Genomic DNA, 19,620 nt, shown 5'->3' on the forward strand with positions numbered 1-19,620 from the left:
TAGAAAGGAGAGGACCAAAAGGAAGAAGGGGAAATATTGAAAAACTTTGTAATTGAGTACTAATGTTTTTTCTATGAAAGAAAGGTGAAATATGGTCATTCATATGGGTTTGAAACAACATCGTGGCTTTAATAAAATAATTGCATGGTCTCCCAGCTCTGTGCTTTTTTCATGTGGCTTGCATGTATAGCAAGTATGCAGAAATGGCCAAACAGTAGGTCAGTAAGTGATGCAATAGGTAGCATATGAATGTGAGTGGTTGTACATTTGTGTGTACACTGCCTGAATAAACACAGAGCTTACTATCACATGATCAGTGTATATCAGGTAACCTTTGTTGCACTAAGATTGGCTCATCTCTAATATTTGCCAGGGAAATTATAACATATAACCTAATGAAAAGCAGGGCATATTTACAGAGAGAACATATTGTTCTCTCTCCACCCAATGATGTCATGTTGTTCTGTGGTAGCCTAAATTAAATGCGACCGTATGGAAAAAACTAAGGGCCAAACCCGCTCGACTGGATTGTAGTTTGCTCTTATGAACCATTGCCAAAAATGTTGTTTTGCAAGGCATTTGAGGGGTTAAGACAGTTTTCATAATGTTTCCTCATCTCCTCTCAGTCCTGTACTGTTGCACAATCGCAAACCCTATAGGTACACATTATCAGATATTTTCCAAGTACAGTGAATCGAACATTCCTAAACATTTACCTGGTAAACTTTGCCAAATATTTGACTTACTAGGTAGTGGGGTTTAAAAAACAACAGTGCATAAACGCCCTGTCAAGGATCCTGAGGTGCGTTAAAAAAATTTGGCATCTGCTTACTGTTTAATCAGACAGTACATTTACTAAGATCTGAATGTTCTGGCAGAGATCTGAGACACAGGCTGTTTCCCTCTGAAGTACACGCATGTCTCTCCTGCAGTAGGCATGTTATTCCAGAGGCCAGCAACGGGATGTACCCAGCATTCCAGGAATTGAGGTGCGCAGGATTGTATCCCTACCAAACCCATGCTGCCTTGCCAAACCTCATCGCTTTTATCTATCACTGAACACGTGTCTCTCGAAATTTCTCATCAGGTCATTTAAAGTTATCCTAGATTGTTCTGTGCTTGTAATCCTTGTGACGTGCCAGTAGTCATGCTGTAAATATTTGCCAATCAGCAGTGGGCTTTTTATTTAGGAAGTTTGTTGTGTTGCCAAGTTGTGTACCACCACATGTGATACTATGTTGATTGATGAGGTATAAGAGGCACTGTGGCCTAACCTTGGTGAAATCTCTTACAAGTTTTTTTCTTAACCGGCAGAATGTAACACATGTGTTCTTCTGTAGTCTTCTGTACAAGGAAAAGCATCACTGAAACAAAGCTTTAAAGATGCTGGCAGTATTGTTGGGTAGCAGGTGGCTGGGGCATTACAGATGAGTCATGCTAAAGCCAGAAAATCACACCGGCTGCATATTGGTTGAGCTTGGCTGAACAAATCGAAGAGTAGAAGTACTTCAATACAACATTACAGTAGAGCATTTGTTTTGAACAAAACGTGCCGTTTTATTTCTGCATAATGGTCTACAAACATACAGTCGTTTTATGTGATGGTTAGATGACACTTTGTGTGTACATTATGTCCGTCCTTTACACAGAAATGTACAAGCTGTCCCAGCTGTGTCCCCTGAAGATAAGCAATTGCTTTTTTCTCCTGGAAAGAAGTGATTATGGTTCATGATTGTCTCGAAAGGGTCATTACATCCAGCCAATCAGTGCACACATTGAGTAATTACATCACACATCTCATTTACTTTAGAAGCATTTTAATATTTTTTAAATCTCTCTGACTACGCAACCGACTCTACAGTTCATTTTGTGTGGCTATGTTGCTCACGTTGTTTATAGTGCACAATTCGGTTAGAGACTAATCTCGTGAATTAAGAAGATGTGTACATCTGCATGTTTGCAGGATGTGTTAAAAGCAAAACAAACACACCCTAAAACATTTTTCTGTTTTCATGTTTTTCTATCTGGTCACTTTAGATGTCAGCCATTGCTGAGCGTGTGCTCACATGCAATATTCCCCCTTGTTTCATATTCATGCTCATACCTATAAGCCGCACTCGAGTATAAGCCGCATCATTCAAAAATGCGTCATTAAGACGAAATAACATATATAAGTCACAGTTGACTATACGTCGCGTTTATTCAGAAAATTATTTTGCAATATCCAAGCCGAAGAACAGACATTTAATCTGGAAAGGCAAGTTATTGAACTAAACAATAGCAGACAGAACAGCAGGCTGAATAGATGTCCGTACGTTAAAGTAATATTATCAGTTATTTAAACGATAAACCATAACATACAGAACTTACCTGGAAGGTTGAATAGGCTAAATTAACCGAACAAGCCAACTAGCATGAAGTTCGCATACTCGTCATTCCACATTACTGAATCCATTGAATTACATAAATACAGAAGCAGCATATGGCGGACTCTCGCGGGTCTCATAAATGTCAAAATTTAATTCATACTGACTTACAAGGCGCACCTGACTATAAGAAGCAGCACTATCCAAGTTATGAAAAAAAACACAGCTTATAGTCCGAAAAATACGGTAAATCAAATGTGATTGTCAAGGTTCGCTATGAGAAAATATAACCCCAACATTAGAGGTATGGATTGAGTATTTCTGTACTGGCAAGCTACATCCAAAAGCTCGCACACAAAGAGTAAAATTTTTGACAACGCGCACACAAAATTCAGTTCACTCTCGTGTCTTTACCGCACACACAAAGCAATCTCGGCATGTATTGTAAAAACAAACAAACAATCATTAATGGCTTTAAGTAAACATAATTGAGGAAGAAATCTGATTTGTGACATTAGGCTCTTTGTGGCTTCATGCAGAACTAGCTCTTAAAGCGACAGTGGCCCCAATTTTTAGTCTGTGACTGGAAAAACATTACAGGATCCAAACTGTGATTCTTGTGATCCATTAAATCACTATTAAATGGTGATTACATCCAAGTGTGGAGATGGGCAGAAACAGTTGGCTTGCATGGAAATCCAGGATTTATTAATATTCTATATTAATATTAATATTCAGGCTACTTTTATTCATTTCGGGCTATCAAAAATTGAAAAGTACCTGCCCGAAGGGCTTGTAGGGATTTTGAAATTTTGCGAGCCCTGATCTGATGTACAATGTACATCATTGTTATTCTTTTCCTAAGATACTTTTAAGTTTTTAAGTTGCAAGACTTCAGCCGAAACCAAGAAAGTTGTTATGCACTTTGGCTGTTTGTTTACAAGACAGCAGTGTTTTGCGGTCCTGATATTTGCACCCTGGATGTCTCTTGGCTCCATCCCTCTGAAAAAAATCAATGCACAGTCAGATGTTCCTTCAGCTAAACTAATGATAATGAATTGAGCTGTGGTTCAAGAAAATGTTCGACTTTGTTCATGTATTGAAATGAATCTTTATTCCTGTCACAGCTAGTAGCAATAGCTGTAGTGTGCAGCACAGAGGGAGCATTGCTCACATGTCATATTATTTCAGGCCCTGCCCTTTTAAGCATACTTGAAGTAAGTGGAGAATTAACTACAACATGTGCTCAAAACAGCTTTACACAATGACTGAGATGATGATTCATCGCTCCCTCATAGACACACGCTTGCTTTGGGAGTGTGTACTGATCCCAGTTCAGTCATTAGTGGATTTATAGTCATTTTACATCCAGTAAGAACTTTATCGTTGGTGTCAAGTATCACTGAAGAAATGCTTTTTTCCATACACACATTTATGAAAGCGTTTGGGTGAAGGACTTATAGATGGAGCAATTAATATGAACACATCAGAGAGATTACGCTTATGGAGTGCTATCAGGTATGGGATGTGAATTATTCTTGAATTATAGATCCATGTTCAGTTTGCTCTCTTCATCATTCTGACACCAAGAGAGAGACACGTCTCTGTTTGTCTGTGTGTAAAAAACTACTTGGTCCAGCAGTGTCTCAGGTTTTAGTTGAGAGAAATAGTACGTCGGGTGAAAATACATTGTATGCCAGAGTGTATTGGTTTGTCTCATTCACACTGCCTAAATGTGTACAATAGCCATCTAGAACTTAGTTTTACTGTTTATTTGTCTGATCTTCATAGTTTATTTTATTTTTGGGCAGTTAAATCAAGTTAATGTATTACGGTGAATGCTGCTACATCTAAAAGCCAGAGGGCGCTCTTGAGCACAAACTAAATATGTGCTGCAGACGAAGAACCATTTACACACGCATCTCCAGAAAATGGCATAAGCATGTATTTATATTGCTGTTCTTCAAACATTTTCAGGTATTTTCATGATGATAAAGATTATGTGTAATGATTATGTTTGATGAGTGTTGCAATGAGTGTTTAAATTGATAAGGACTTCCTACTGATCAAAAGCCGTAGTACATGAAATAGGTGTGCATAATATCGGCTGTGCAATTTAGGATCGTTATCGGATAAGTATTATTAGTGTGTATCAGCATTTCTTATCCCATCCCTAGTTTATTTCTTTGTGCAAAAAACCCCTCAAGTATAAAACTGTTGCAACTTATTTCAAACCTTAAGCGGAGGTCACTTTGTATGACTTTCAAATGATTTTTGACCCATAGATGAATGTATATGAGCCATAATCATGCCTTGGTGACCACCCACTGTACCCTCTCATTGTGGCTATGAGTTCTGCATGGACAAGCACTACTTAAATAGTTAAAAGGGGAACATTTAGTTGTAGGACTAAATACAAAACTGAATAAGTTTAGAAATCATTGAAGCGCGTCTATTTATGGCACCGCCGCCAAGCACTGCAGGGTTAAAGCAAAATTACACAGATGAACATTGAGTTTTGTATGTGCGTGTCTGTGTTGCATTGACTAGACCTAAAAGCAAAGTGAATAAATAGTTTCAGATGTTGAATCTTACTTCATCTGTCATCTGTGCTGTTTTAAATGGAGCTGAGCTTGATGCAGTTGGACCTCTACTGGTTGTTTACTGGTATTGACGCTTTGAAGGTCATCTAGTGCCGTAGTCAGGAGGATACCCTCCAGCTGTTTGTGTTCTTTGTGTCAGCAGAAAAAAAGGGACGAGACCATTTACAAGGCTAGTAGGCATTAGTACCACACGTCAGCAACGATTAAGAAGACACCTGAGTCTGATCTGCTTACGATAGGCTTGTTAGCCTCAACAGTACCTCACCCTTTGTATCATTGGCTGTTTCCTAATATCTCTATCAGCCACTGCAGTTTGGGACACCTTCTCCTGCCCCAGATTTGCTACAAGGCAAAGCTGACTTACTATTTATTCAATACAGGTTGTCCTGGGAAAGGCTACGTGCATGACGAGACCTGAGAGACGGCGTGTACTTCATACACACGTACCCTGTGGGTGTTTGATAGTTGAGCGTATATAAAAGTATTGGGGCTTTATGTCCTCCACACACAGCACTGAATGTTTGTACAAGCACACGCTGTGCAGAAAAAGAGAAAATTGAGTCAGCAGGGTTTTGCCTTTAACACACAAAGTGTTGAGAACATGCCATCAGCAAGGTCATATAAATCAATACAGTATTAATGAAATTGAGTGTATGTGTCTGAGAAGAGACTTAAATGACCTTCTAAGTGTGTACATATAAATGTGACACCAGGTAGCCTACGGCAGTGTATTGGGTTATACTGGTAAATTAGATCCATCCGGATGATAAAACATCACTTGAACTATGTACGGTTATAAACTCGGCATGGTAAAAATCTGTCCTTTATAGTATGACACCTGTGCACATCATTTCACCACGTCTTAACAATAGTGTTTTTTGTGTAATAAAAAGTAACTGGTGTTTAGGTTATTTAGCACATCTGTCAGTATTAAAGGGCTGTGCTGTTTCTTTAATTGTTGGTTTATACTCGCTTCCTGTCCTGTTTGTGTTTCCTCTGCGTTCTGTTTGTTTGAGTTCGATCCACCTGTTTTCGAACAGCACATCGTGTGAAAACGCCCCTTTGGAAATGAGTCTTATTGGTGTCTGGAGGACGCGATGTTTAATTAGTGTAATTATACAGGACCTTTTTAACACAGACTTGTCATTCTGACAAACTAGTACGGACATTCTGTGATGTATCAAACGGTGCTTCAGATTGTGTTATTTTTAAATAGCTGGGAAATTGCGAGATGATTTGAAAGAATGGTCTTTGATGCATCAGACAGGGTTGGTTAAAAATTAAAGCGCAAAATTACATTATAGATACATATTATTAGGTCTGGGTATTGGCAAGGGCCTCACGATATGATACATATCATGATACAATGTGTCACGATACAATACAATACGTTGCAGGTTGCGGTACATTGCAATACTTTTTTCTTTTATTTATCAAAAATGTAAAAAAATAGAAAAATAGAGCTGAATTAAAAATAAAAAGTTTTTTAAAGCCAAGTGCTTCCACATGTCGGCTTTGAAAGCTGCAGGCGTTTTTCTCACTGACATTGGCCGAATGGCCGTATATGACAGACAACTGGACAGCAATAACTACAGCAGTGGCGGAGGAGGTTGTTTGATGCACAGAGGGATTATTATTTTTTTATATCAATACTAGAGATTGAAATATAGATATACACTATCTTGAAAATATGTAGCTCGGTAGTTAGCTGTATCAATACAATTTTTCTCCCCCTTTCGGTTAATCTGTGTGTTTTTTTTGCATGGTCGATTCAAAATCGATTCTTAAAGCCCACGAATCGATTTCCCCCCCATATTTTTCCCCACAAACATTGAACGTAAGATTAACGTTAATCTAATTACTATTCTTCTCCACTAGATATCACCCTTTTTTTCCCCTTGCACGATGTTACCAAGGAGCGAGAGGCGAGCATGTCATTCATTCATTCAGTCTTTATTCTAATATAATATAATATAATATATATCCATTGAGTTGAGTCGAAAATCGAGTATAAAAATCAGCCTGAGAATCGGAATTGAATAGAGAACCGAAATCGAATCGATTTGATAGCTTGTGAATCGAAATCGAATCGATCTGGAACATCTGAATCGATACCCAGCCCTAGTGAAAAACAAACGATTATTTTTTTGTGACGCATATAAAAATGCATGCTCACAAATGTGTACTTTTAATTTGTGTAGTAAAAACTTTGCAGGTCAAAGTTAAATCAAGACGTCTTATTCAACTGGGTCACCTGATAAACATCTTTATTTTTAAGCCTTGCTTGGTATGAAAATGTATAAAAGAAAATGTCACTAACCCTAAAATCTGTATTTGTGTGTTCTCAGTGCCTTACAATGAGGAAAACGGTACATGAAGAGAGAGAGGAGACGTCAGACAGAGACGAGGAAGAAGAGGAGGAAGTGAAGAGCTCTGATGAAGGTCTTCTGCTACAAGCACACCATGCCATGGAGAGAATGGAGGAGTTTGTGCACAAGGTAAAAACTCCGCTAAATGTCTTTTTTGTGATTTATTGTTTTCTACGTATAAGCATACTGTTCATATAAAGAACATTTAGTCAATTATAACCTTGATATTGACCAAGTAAGGTAGAAATGAATGATTTGACTTTACTCAGTCAATACTTCAAATCTCAATTAGACTTCACAGACAAGGACATATATTATTTCACAGCCAAGACCTCGTTCTCCACAAACACAGATGCGATATCGAGATTCACACTGTATATGTTTAGGGTCCTACAGTAAGAATAAATGCAGTCCCATACGCTTTAAGTAACATCAGTGTACCTGCTGTGCCTCGGTCGAGTGCTCACAGCTGCCTTTTCGAGACCGTGCCCTAGAATACAAAAAACATCCTTCACAACCCTGCCAAACCAGACACCCATCTTGAGCGTCTGCCACATTGCAGGAAAAAGAGGAAGTCCTCCTAGAAGACTGCCTGATTGTAGCATGCCATGTGTTTTGATGCTGTGCATTATAAACCAGCTCAAGATCTTTTGGCTTTCTCGACTCTCTTCCGTTAATGGCTCTTTCTTCCCAGTTTTCTCTCCCTCTGGGAAGCAAGCAAAGCTCTCTGTGTCGGAGAGCAAACAGAGCACCAGATCCAATCAGTGCCATTCAATATCAGCACTCAGGTACGGCGTCTTAAAAGGTGCACTTCTAGGAAAGCGCACTTTGAAAACACATATCTTGAGGGACGAGCGAAAGGCACGCTTTGACATTGAGCCAATCGAATAACCTGACCTAGTTTCCTTGTTATGTATTTATTTATTTATTTAAAGGCATGCCTTGATGTAGCCAAGAATCCTCTTACATGTGCTTCTCTCGGTCCTAGTGACATCTCTTTGGCCTGCCTGTAGACAATGAAAACAGCGCAGTCACAGGTGTAACTGGTATGACTGTGTTTCTGATGAAAACCACACTGAGTCATCTGCTTCTTAGTAATGTGACCACAACTGGTTTAGAGGAATTGGGCAACCTACACTCTTAAAACGGTTGTGTTAAAACAACACATTTTGTGTCTAGTTCAGGACAACACATTTAATGTCTGTGTTGTTATTGGAACAACACATCCTGTGTTGTCCCTTTTATTTATTTGAACAGGAGATCAACACATAGTGTGTTAAATAGAAAAAATGTACACATCCTTTCTTAGAGTGTAGTTTTGTGACCATGTTACAAAAAGTCCAGATGTGGTTTTAATCTCCCATTAAATATTTCTACACGTTTAAAACTGAAAAAAATGCTTTTGGGTACTTTAGGACATAAACGTGATTTCTGTTTAATATAATAAAATGTAAACCTTAAGCAGCTTTCTTTTTAGACTAAGGGTGCACTCATATTATACCTAACCTGACCAAACTGTGCCCGAGCATGATTGCCCCCCCTCCCTACTCCCCCAGAAGCACACACTCACATTGTACTTTGACCGATCTGAGCCCGAGCACACTTTTGTCTTTAGGATGCGATTGTTTTGAAGAATTTGTATTTTTAAATGTCCTTGCTTTTCCATGCTTATAACTGTAGAAAACGGCGATCAGGGAACAACTTCTGGCTTAAAAGCCCAAAAAAGTGCATTCATCCTTCACAGCAGTGGTCCACACGACTCCAAGGGGTTAATAAAGGTCTTCTTTTGGGAAATTGATGCAGTTTTATTTCAAACTTTATTACCTATAATAAGGTAACAACCCCATCTTGGACTTAACGCTCACTACGCAAAAACTCTCTCGTGAATCGTGTGAATCACGTCAATTTTCTGCAGAAGACCTTTTTTAACCCCTTGGAGCCGTATGGATTACTTCTGTGAAGGATGAATCCACTTTTTTGGGGTTATAAATTGGCCTGTCACAATGATTAAATAATTGTCTCTTCGCAATCGTTTGGCCTCATCGTGATGATTTCAGATCACCGCAATGATTGCACATCTCTCTAAAAAACACAAGGGGGAGCTGCAGCAATTGATTTTTTTGCAGCCACTACAGACATGTGGTCCAGTACTAAAATGACCTTAGTAGGATTGATTTCTATTTAAGGCCTGTTCTGGTATAGTTTATTTAGAATGTATTTTTATTTTCAGTTATTCTTTAGCGTGTTTATTTCTTATGAAGAACTTTCAGTTTTTTAAAGATATGTTCATTTAATAATTACTTTTAAATATGTGCTATGTGTATGAATATTTACTCCCAGGTAAAAAATTATAATAACAACAAAAATATATAAGAGAATTAAACTAAAACAAATTAATCGTCACAATTTATTAGACAATTTACCGTCAGGCAAATTTCATAATCGTGACTGTCCTAGTTATAAAGCTTGGAAGAGCAAGGAGATTTACTAAAATAACTCCAAATGTGCTGCAAGTCTGAAAGATGATGGACATGTATCTCAGATTGCTTGAGGGCGAGTAAATCATGGGGTAATTTTGATATTTGGCTGGAGTATCAGTAGTCATTTGGGGCACGATGAAATTGCTATCATATTGCTTAGTCGATTTGTCGCTTGTGCTACTTAGACATTCATGTAACCCTGCTATGAAGACAAATGAAAGGGAGTGGTCCCGCAATTGACGTCTCTCCTTTTGAATCGTGCTATGGCGGGATTTGCGATAACAATGCACGTTCCCGCTCCTGAGCCAAAGTGAACCGCGCCCGAGCCCACCTTTGCAAGCGGGCCAGGGCCCCATTAACCAAACTGGGTACGGAGCGATCACACTAGTCAAACTGGGCTTTTGGGGGTTAATGTGAGTGCGCCCTAATGCCAGATATGTATGTACTCAAACATGGATACAAATGCTTGGGCCACACACACTAGCTGCTTGCATGCTCTACAAAGTTTTTGTGGTATTGTCTGTGTTACTGTGGTGACCTAGGGTATAAAGTTATTTTTACATTTCTGTGCCAGAAAATTAGACATGTTTTTACTTGAGTAGCTTGATAAAACTTGAAAGTTGTTAAATAAATATAAAACAAAATAATGTATTATTAATAAAAATATTTGATAACAAATATAATACAGTTTATAAAATTTATGCTGTAGCACCTCTTGTGGCAACACAGTTTCACAGCTTTCTTTCACTCACACGCACGCATGCACGCACACACATTCGTACAGTGTAATTACTTTCTTAAGTGTAATGAAAGGTCTTTGCTTATGTAGGCTTGAGCTCAGTGTAATAACGTGTCAAAGAGCAACCAGTCATCTTTACAAAAACGCCGGGTTTGTGTTGAGAACTTACACTGATGTGATCGATTTAAATTTGTTTATTTTAGATGTGGGAAGGCAGATGGCGTGTCATTCCTCATGACGTCCTTCCTGATTGGCTGAAGGATAATGACTACCTATTGCATGGACACAGGCCGCCCATGCCCTCCTTCAGAGCGTGTTTCAGGAGCATCTTCAGAATCCATACGGAAACGGGCAACATTTGGACCCATCTTCTGGGTACGTCAAATAAACCCATATATTACATCGCTTTTATTTGCCATCTAAACACATACACGCTATAGATGTCTGTTTTATATACTGACAATTATACACTTTATTTATATAGCATGTCCCAAAAAAAGTAGGGGAAAAAGTTTTACATGTCCACATTTGCCTTATTTTTTGTTAAGTGCTGCCATCCAGTGGACAAATATGAGCAGTCTTTACAAAACATGAAATTTAAAGGGATAGTTCACCCAAAAATATAAAGTGAAATATATATGTCTTTGTTCTGATGACCACAAAGGAAGATATTTTGAGGAATGTTTTTAACCAAACCGTTTAAAAGGCAACATTCACTTCCATAGTATTCTTTTTTCCTACTATGAAAGTGAATGGGGCTCACGATCGGTTAGGTTACAAACATTCCTCAAAATATCTTTCTTCGTGTTCATCGGAACAAAAAAAAAGGGAGAGGTGTAACTTAGGTCACACTGAACATACAAAACCAAATATGTTGTATATAATGGTATTGATTAGTAAGAGGAGACTGTATTGTGCAGCTATTGATCCAATAAAATCCAGTTAATCGCTGAGCTATAACAGACAAAGCAGATATTTGATAATAGTGTAATATTATCTGTTGAGCTCTTTGATTTGCTTCTAGCTAAATTCGAGATTACGAATATATAATGTTTGACGACAGCACACATATTGATTTATTTTACAGAGCAGGATAGGAAAAAATCTTTATAGTTAACTCTGCCGCCTTATAGTGACACCCCTATATACATTTGGAGTTAGATTAGTTCATTTAACACACACACATTACACATGTATGTAATCAGTGTACTCTTTGTGTCTACAGGTTGCCTGTTCTTTCTCTGTTTGGGCATCGTGTACATGTTCAGACCCAATATGACATTTGTGGCACCGTTCCAGGAGAAGATAGTCATTGGCATGTTTTTTTTGGGAGCCATTCTTTGCCTGTCCTTCTCCTGGCTCTTCCACACGGTCTACTGCCACTCTGAAGGGGTGTCACGCGTCTTCTCAAAGTAAGAAAAACATCACAAACTATTAGCATTACAGCCAAGAGAACTACACAATTCAAGAAAATATTCAATTGTGCTTAACACTAGTTTATATGTGAATTATGGGTGTCCTCGACTAAGGATTTACATATTCGAATCAGAGTTGTCGAATCTTTCTATAGTCAACCGATAGTCGAATCGTGTGTGTGTGTGTGTGTGTGTGTGTGTGTGTGTGTGTGTGTGTGTGTGTGCATGATGGGTTGGGAGGGGGCCAGAGCAGGAACAAATTGGATCCTTATATTTTCTTTCACAAGCAGCACACAAGATATAAATGCATCGTCAATTTTGTCTTCGTTCAACACTTGAAAGACAGTTTTGGTCACTTTATCAGAAAGTTGTTTCTTTTTTTAAAGGTAAAATGTAAGGCAACATAAACATTTGTTTAATCATTCCTCATAACATTTTAAAGCCACCATCTACAGAACATCACGCAAAGATATAACAAAAATCATTTTGATAACTAAACCTAAAAAAAAAACAATGCCTTGGAAACCCCGGCTACAATTCAGTGATTTTATTTTATTTGGAGATTTAGAGCGTCAATGCAGTCATGATCAAAATAACAACAATATATAAATATAATTTGTGATTGTTACAGTAAATGATACAAACTAAGCTTTATATACAATTCATTAAATGTTAATTTATAACAAAACAAACTCTTAAATTAATGATTTTATAGACACTACATATAGATCATCTCTATTCACTTTAGATACAGAAACAACTGATGATATTATTTATTTCAGGAATCTCTTTTCTATCATTTGAAAGTGAACACCGACCATAAGACAGTCGTGTCAGGCATAAATATAGGTTCGGTGCAGATATTTTCCGTGTCATCACTGAAATTTAAAGAAACGGCTTACCTGTTTTGTAGTTTAACTTTTGAGAAAATAACCACCCTGTTTTAAATACATTTTAAAACTTACACCCGTCGAAAAACATCTGTTTTTTATGTTTAGTTTGATGAACTCTTAAATATGAGACGCAGAGCACCTAGTGCATTCGGCTAAATTGCATGCGCCAGCACCCAACAGTGCAACATTAAAACGAAAAGCAATTAAAAATGACTTAAATTAGATCAGAATTTATGTTTATAATAAATAAAAAAATTAATAAAATAAGGTCAGAAGTAACAAGGTGCAGAACAAATATGTACGGAAACAAAACACAAGCCAAATAGTTAAATCAGATAACTCAGAGTAATTTATAAATAAAATAAAATAAAGAAATTATTAAAAGAACGAAAGTATAGCCAGAATTGCCAGCTTTGTCTTTTAAATGTAGAAACAAAGTGGCAATGATTTATTAACATAGAAACCTCTTATGGACGTGTAGCCCTGTCGCAGGGGTTGTTCGATTTATTAACGCATTTTAAAAATATTTATTGAAAGCTACTTCTACACATATTATTTGGATAGCATTATCATAATATGCTGTATATTAATATATTGGGAGAAAGCTGTTATATGTGAAATCAGATAATGTGAATTATTAACTTTGTCACTCCTCAGGTTTGTTTTTGTTGGAATTCAACAGAAAACTATACACTGAAATGGTCACAATACATGTAGATAAATCCACAGCTGTATATAAGACATACCTGCTATTGTCATGATGTAATTAAATGAATGCATCTCTCTGTTCTTCCTTCTTATTACAGACTGGACTATTCAGGCATTGCGTTCCTGATCATGGGTAGTTTTGTGCCGTGGCTCTACTACTCTTTCTACTGCTCTCCTCAGCCTTGTTTTATCTACCTGATCGTAGTGTGTGTACTGGGGATCACCGCCATCATCGTGTCTCAGTGTGATTTCTTCGCCACGCCGCAGTACCGCGGAGTCAGGGCCGGTAAGACCACATCTGAACGTGTTTCCCTGCAATGTCATATCGACAGGTCAACATGCTACTAACAAAATACTATGAAAGTCAATGGTGCTCAAAATTGGTTTGCTTACAAACATTACGCAAAATATCTTCATTTGTGTTCAGCATAACAAAGACATTTACAGTAAATGATGACCGTGTTTTTATTTTTGGATGAATTATACCCTTTAAGCAATGAACCATTTTCTCCTTCGCAGGTGTGTTTGTAGGTCTGGGACTCAGCGGAGTCGTTCCCACGCTGCACTTCATGATCACAGAGGGATTTTTGAGGGCTACCACCATGGGTCAGATGGGTTGGCTTTTCCTCATGGCTGTCCTGTACATTACTGGAGCCTGCCTGTACGCCGCCCGGATCCCCGAGAGATTCTTTCCTGGCAAGTGCGATATCTGGGTGAGTGTCATCCTTTTACAGAAGCATGTGATGATTATTACTTTGATGCAACTGTAGTGCCCCGTATCCGCCTCTAACCCATTCGAAACAAAGTGAGGAATGAGTCAAAATGACTTTTGTGGTAAATAAGAGCTACTGGTGGTAAACCTTAACCTATTATTAAAGAAAAAACATCTAAATTTAAAGGAACAGATGTTGCCGTTGGTAAACACAACACAAGTCAATGCATTAGAAATCATGATGTAATAGCTTTTTTCTGTATCGAGACCTAAATCTAGTCCTTGTTTTCTCTTGCCAGTTTCACTCCCACCAGCTGTTCCACATCTTAGTGGTGGCCGGGGCCTTCGTGCACTTTCACGGTGTGTCCAACCTGCAGGAGTTTCGTTACACGGTCGGAGGAGGCTGTGTGGAAGAGGGGGACGTGTGAGATCCGTGTCCTGTGGTGTTGAATCACACCACTAGAGGGAGACGACGTTCCTCTCACTGTTGCTGTCGGCAACAGCTGTGTCCTTCCTACCCATGATGAGTACATCTGTGAGGACCGCGCTTGACTGACAAAGTTTCCCAACTTCATTTTCCCCTTAGCTTTTTCTTTTGTTCTCTATTTCCCCCCTTAAATAAAAAGCATTATGGGATAATGTTGACACAGGTTCAGGATGACAATTTGTGTTTCCTAAGGTGATACTTTTAGGAATTGGAGATGGTTTGATTTTGTTTTATTGCTGTTTGTTTTTTCTTGATATGAGACAGAACACACACACGCGGTCTTTAAAATGAAATTGGAAAAGTTTCTTGGGGTGGGCAGTTAGCCATTTTAAAGTTTTTCATGTAAATAAGATTTCTAAATTTGGGTTATATAGATTTGTACGAAAAGAAGTTATAAAATGTTTTTGTTTTTTTAAGTAAATCATTACATCGTTACTTTGTTTTACGGAGGCCGGCACAGTAGCAAAGAGTATTACAGCCAGGTTTAAAAAGACCTACATGTTGTCGTGGACTGGGTTGATTTTGTCCGACCTGGTTTCTGATACAGCAGAAAGATGCGTCAGTTTGCAATTGTCCCAAACCCAGCTGAACTCTGACCTGTAAAACACTGGAAAGCCATACAACCGATGGAGCCAGCTGGAGTCTGAACAGAAATCAGGAGCATTCGGATGAGGAGGCACTTCAAAGGCCTTCACGTTACACTCATTCACTCAAACACACATGCATAAGGCTGGTTGTTATTCAGATTTTTTGTCTGTTCTTGTTTTCTTCATCTAAATAGATGTGATTCTGCCTGGTTTGGGAAAAAATCGTTTATGAAAGACTTGCTGTTTTAAAGTACGCAAAATCATAATCTGACAGGTAAAGGATGCATTTGTTGTGTGACGTCCTGTGTGTCATCATCTGTATGTGATATAATTTATTAAGGAGTTTTCTTATAAACATTAGAATGTGCTGTAATATTCCACATTTAAACAAGGGCAATGTTTTCTCTAAAGAGATTTTTACATGCATTGGTATTTATTTTCATTTTTAAATGAATAAAAATCATTTTAAAACTTTCTTGAAGTGGTCGTGTTTTGTGGAGGTTCCTGTCTAACCCAATCCCATCACCTGTACTATACAGGTTTGTATTTGGTGTCCCACATAAGGATGAACAACATATTTATGCTCATCACATTTGAAGGTGTTTTAAAGCAGACCATCACAAGTCAATTAAGCATCTGTGGTAAAATAAAAGCATGTCTTTCAAATGTACACTTTGTTATCTTCTGCTTTGGTTTAAAAACTTGGTGATCCCAAGATCAGTGCAGTATCAGTCTTCATACCTCTAAGCCACTGAAATTGCACGATGGCTTTGAGATTTTGATGGAGACTATTTGTGATCCAGTCTTCAGTAGCACGGGTATATTTGTAGAAAAAGCCAAAAATACATAGTATGAGTCAAAATGATGAATATATCGTAAATCTATCAAAGCTTTATTTTTGTGAGTTGATGCAGTTGCTAATGACTTCATTTGGACAACTTTAAAGGTGATAATCTCAATATTTTGATTTTTGTTATAGTTGTAAGAAACCATACATCAATGAAAAGCTGATTTATTCGGCTCCCAGGTGGTGTATTACAGTTTTTCTCAGTCGTGCCCATACAGACATTTGTCTCTGTCTGGCCACATCATTTCAGAAATTGATCATTTTAGAAGCCATTTTTGGGAGAAATTTTTTTTTAAAAATTATTTTGACAAGTAGTTCAACATTTTTGTATGTAATGACTCAAGCAATGAAATTAGGACTTTTAGTTTTATATGGAATGACTATTCAGCATTTACAAGTATAGTTCATTTTGAGTGACATGACATAAGCAAATAATAATGTTATAAAACTGCAGAGAATTGTATGAAAGCAATTGATGCATGTCCAAAAGCATTTGCAATTTGTTTGAAGGAATGAGAAAATACTTCTATGAAGTGCACAAATGACTAAATGTTGTGGAGGTTGAACTAATTGTTGCGCAAATGTAAATAGTGATGTGAGAAATGCACCAAAGCGACTAAGAAAAACTGTAACTTCAATTAATTTATGAGTGTTTTTGTGGTCCAGGGACACTTTTTTATTACCAAAACTAGATTTACAGTTTTTTACAGATGCTAGGACACATTTCTCAATACCTAGGTCACTTTTGCAAAACCTTTTACACAGTTCTCCTAACAAACTTTCAGCTTGGCAAAGCAGTTCATTTCACATTCAAAATGCACTACAACTACTAAAACACTTTATTTAGGTCTCAAATCAACTCATTCTTCCAGAACACTAGCAAAGGTTGACAGCCAACAAACACACTTTGTCACCCATTAAACAATGACCTAAAAACACTAACAACATGTATCATTATACAATGTTTTCTTGTGTAAAATAAGGACAAATCTCTATTTATAATTCACTGCAATATATCTTACTGGAATTAGACATGATGCAGAATTCTTCAATATTTTATGTAGTTTATTTTTAGTTTTTTGTAAAATACAAGAATTTGTATACACACCATCCACTGATACAGATACAATAGTAACGCTAATCTACTCTGTCTTCTCCATTTGGCCAATCGTTGTTAAAGCATTTAATTTTAAGATTTCAAATATATTTCATTAAAATATTACTGTAGAAATGTACCAAATTGCTGTCTTACTCAGTTTTGTATTATGTTATTGTTTTGAACACATGTTTAACAGTTTTGAAAACAGTATGTAAGCATGTGCAAATTGTCCTGTACGTACAAAGAGTTTTGGCAGAATTCCTGAAATTTGAGAGATGTAGTCATTGAATACATTTTGTGCCAAAGCAATGATAATTGATCCTCAGTTTAGCCCACATAGACTTCTGTTGTGCTCACGGTGTGAAGAGTTTTGCAAAAGTGACCTAAGTATTGAGAAATGTGTCCTAGCGTCTGTAAAAAACTGTAAAACCAAAACACAAAAAATAGTCAAATACAAGGTTGACCCCTGAGCCACTGAGTTTGTGCTTTTGGAAAACTTTGTTTCAACCAAGACAAGTGAGAAAGTGTTCAACCCTTTACTCCATTTAGTGTTGTGTTCAACTAGTTTAAGACACACATTTAATTCCCAAAGAGCACAAATATATCAGTAATACACATAAAAGTGTTTCTAACAGAGCATTTAATAGGGGACACACATACTAAAAAAAATGTAGGTTGGGATTACTTTATATAAAAGCATTTGCCAAAATGAATGTCATTGCTGTGATTTGTGCCAAGACACCCGTAGAAATTCATTCAAATAATTCTGAGTACATCAATACACACAGTACATTTATACAGACTGATCATTATACTGTAAGCATCTTATGATGTATACGGAGGATGCTTGATAATCCCCCAGTTTTACAATTATAAAGAACCTGATGCAACCTTAACCTCGTACACGAAACTCAACAAAGCACTTTGACCCTCATGCTGGAGCACTGTAGACTTCAACCTCTGAGGCCGCTACGCCTTGATTGTGAAAAGTCTGGTTCAAATCCCACTGTGTTTAAGGTTAATTCAACATCATAACTAACATCAAAGACACATTATTCATTTCATGAAGAATTCTTTTGAAAGTTTTTAAGCTTCTTTAAAGAAAACTCACATTTAAAAAATCCTTGTAATGCACTGCTGTCTGTGGTTCATTGGGAGGACTGTGCTTTGTGTCAAAATCTTAGTTCATGTGCCTTTTAAGGTTCTTTAATCAGATCAAATTAAATCAGCAAAAAAACTGCCATTTCAGTGGCGCAGGGGCTGAATCTGTGTCTTTAGCACTTGAGCATCTTGAAATACATGCTATAATGTTTAATAATCACATAAAATCTTTAATCATATTAAACAGAACGCTCAGCAAAACACTGAACTTGTATGACTTTATTTTTTCTGATGAACACAAAAGAAGATATTTTAATAAATGATGGTAAGCACACAGCAGATATAGTGACCATTGACTTCCATAGTAGGAATAAAAAATATGATGTAGTTCAATGGGTACCGTCAACTCTGTGTTTACCATCATTTGTCAAAATATCTTCTTTTGTGTTCATCATCAAAAAAAAAAAAAAAACTCATACAGGTTTGTAAGAACATGAGAGTAAATGATGAATTTTCATTTTTAAGTGAACTATCCCTTTAAGTTGTTTTTACAGACATACCTTACAAAAACACATTGCTACTGTGCATCTTGTAAGAAATCAGTGGCACTGATATATTTAAAAATAGGTTAGTGCAAGCTGTTTTTAGTTGAGACAGCTCAAACATGAAATTTAGTCTGGGACTAGTTTTAAGCCCTGTTTGGGAAATTGCATCTGAAAGTTTGGTGGTTCTGGGGTTGAGCTCTAATTTCCTTTATTTGAAAATCTGGGTTCTTTAAAAGTTCATTTGTCGTTTTAAACAAAAGTTCCTGAAGAAGCCACAAACACATCACCAAACCGGTGGTCCAGTGGTGTGAACACATAAACTTGATCAGGTGGTCCTGGGTTCAAGTCCCTGTTGTAGAGCTTTGAATTCTCTCTGACATTTTCTCTGCATTACAAGTATTAAAAAGCAGAAGTAAAACCTGCATGTGGGATCCAGTATCTCAGTGGTATAACAGGATCCAAGCTCCGGCTATCACACCATAAGTGTTTTGTGACATGTCTTATGCCGTCTAGATTGGAAAAAATATAAAATTACAGCGCAAGAACTGCCACATACCCAGTGGCTCAGAGGTATCAGCACTGACACCCAAAACCGGTGGTGCAGTGTTTAAGCACAGTCTGTAAAAAGGTAGGTGTAGGTGGTTCAGTGAGCACCCACAGGGTTTTTCT

The 19,620-nt window shown here is 37.4% G+C and overlaps 1 protein-coding gene across 1 annotated transcript in view; it reads left to right on the forward strand.

Moving 5' to 3' along the window:
• The window catches only part of adipor2 (adiponectin receptor 2), a 30,861-nt gene extending 15,027 nt beyond the window's left edge, over positions 1-15,834 (forward strand). Inside the window, exons 3-8 of the mRNA XM_055191257.2 lie at positions 7,318-7,467; positions 10,761-10,932; positions 11,783-11,969; positions 13,672-13,859; positions 14,093-14,286; positions 14,585-15,834. Of these exons, the coding sequence (XP_055047232.1) occupies positions 7,318-7,467; positions 10,761-10,932; positions 11,783-11,969; positions 13,672-13,859; positions 14,093-14,286; positions 14,585-14,713 (1,020 nt within the window). The 3' untranslated portion in view covers positions 14,714-15,834. The remainder of the gene's footprint in view (positions 1-7,317; positions 7,468-10,760; positions 10,933-11,782; positions 11,970-13,671; positions 13,860-14,092; positions 14,287-14,584) is intronic.
• The last annotated feature ends 3,786 nt before the right edge of the window (positions 15,835-19,620 follow it).

The sequence above is a fragment of the Misgurnus anguillicaudatus genome, chromosome 1, assembly GCF_027580225.2.
Source record: "Misgurnus anguillicaudatus chromosome 1, ASM2758022v2, whole genome shotgun sequence".
Taxonomy (NCBI): Eukaryota; Metazoa; Chordata; class Actinopteri; order Cypriniformes; family Cobitidae; genus Misgurnus; species Misgurnus anguillicaudatus.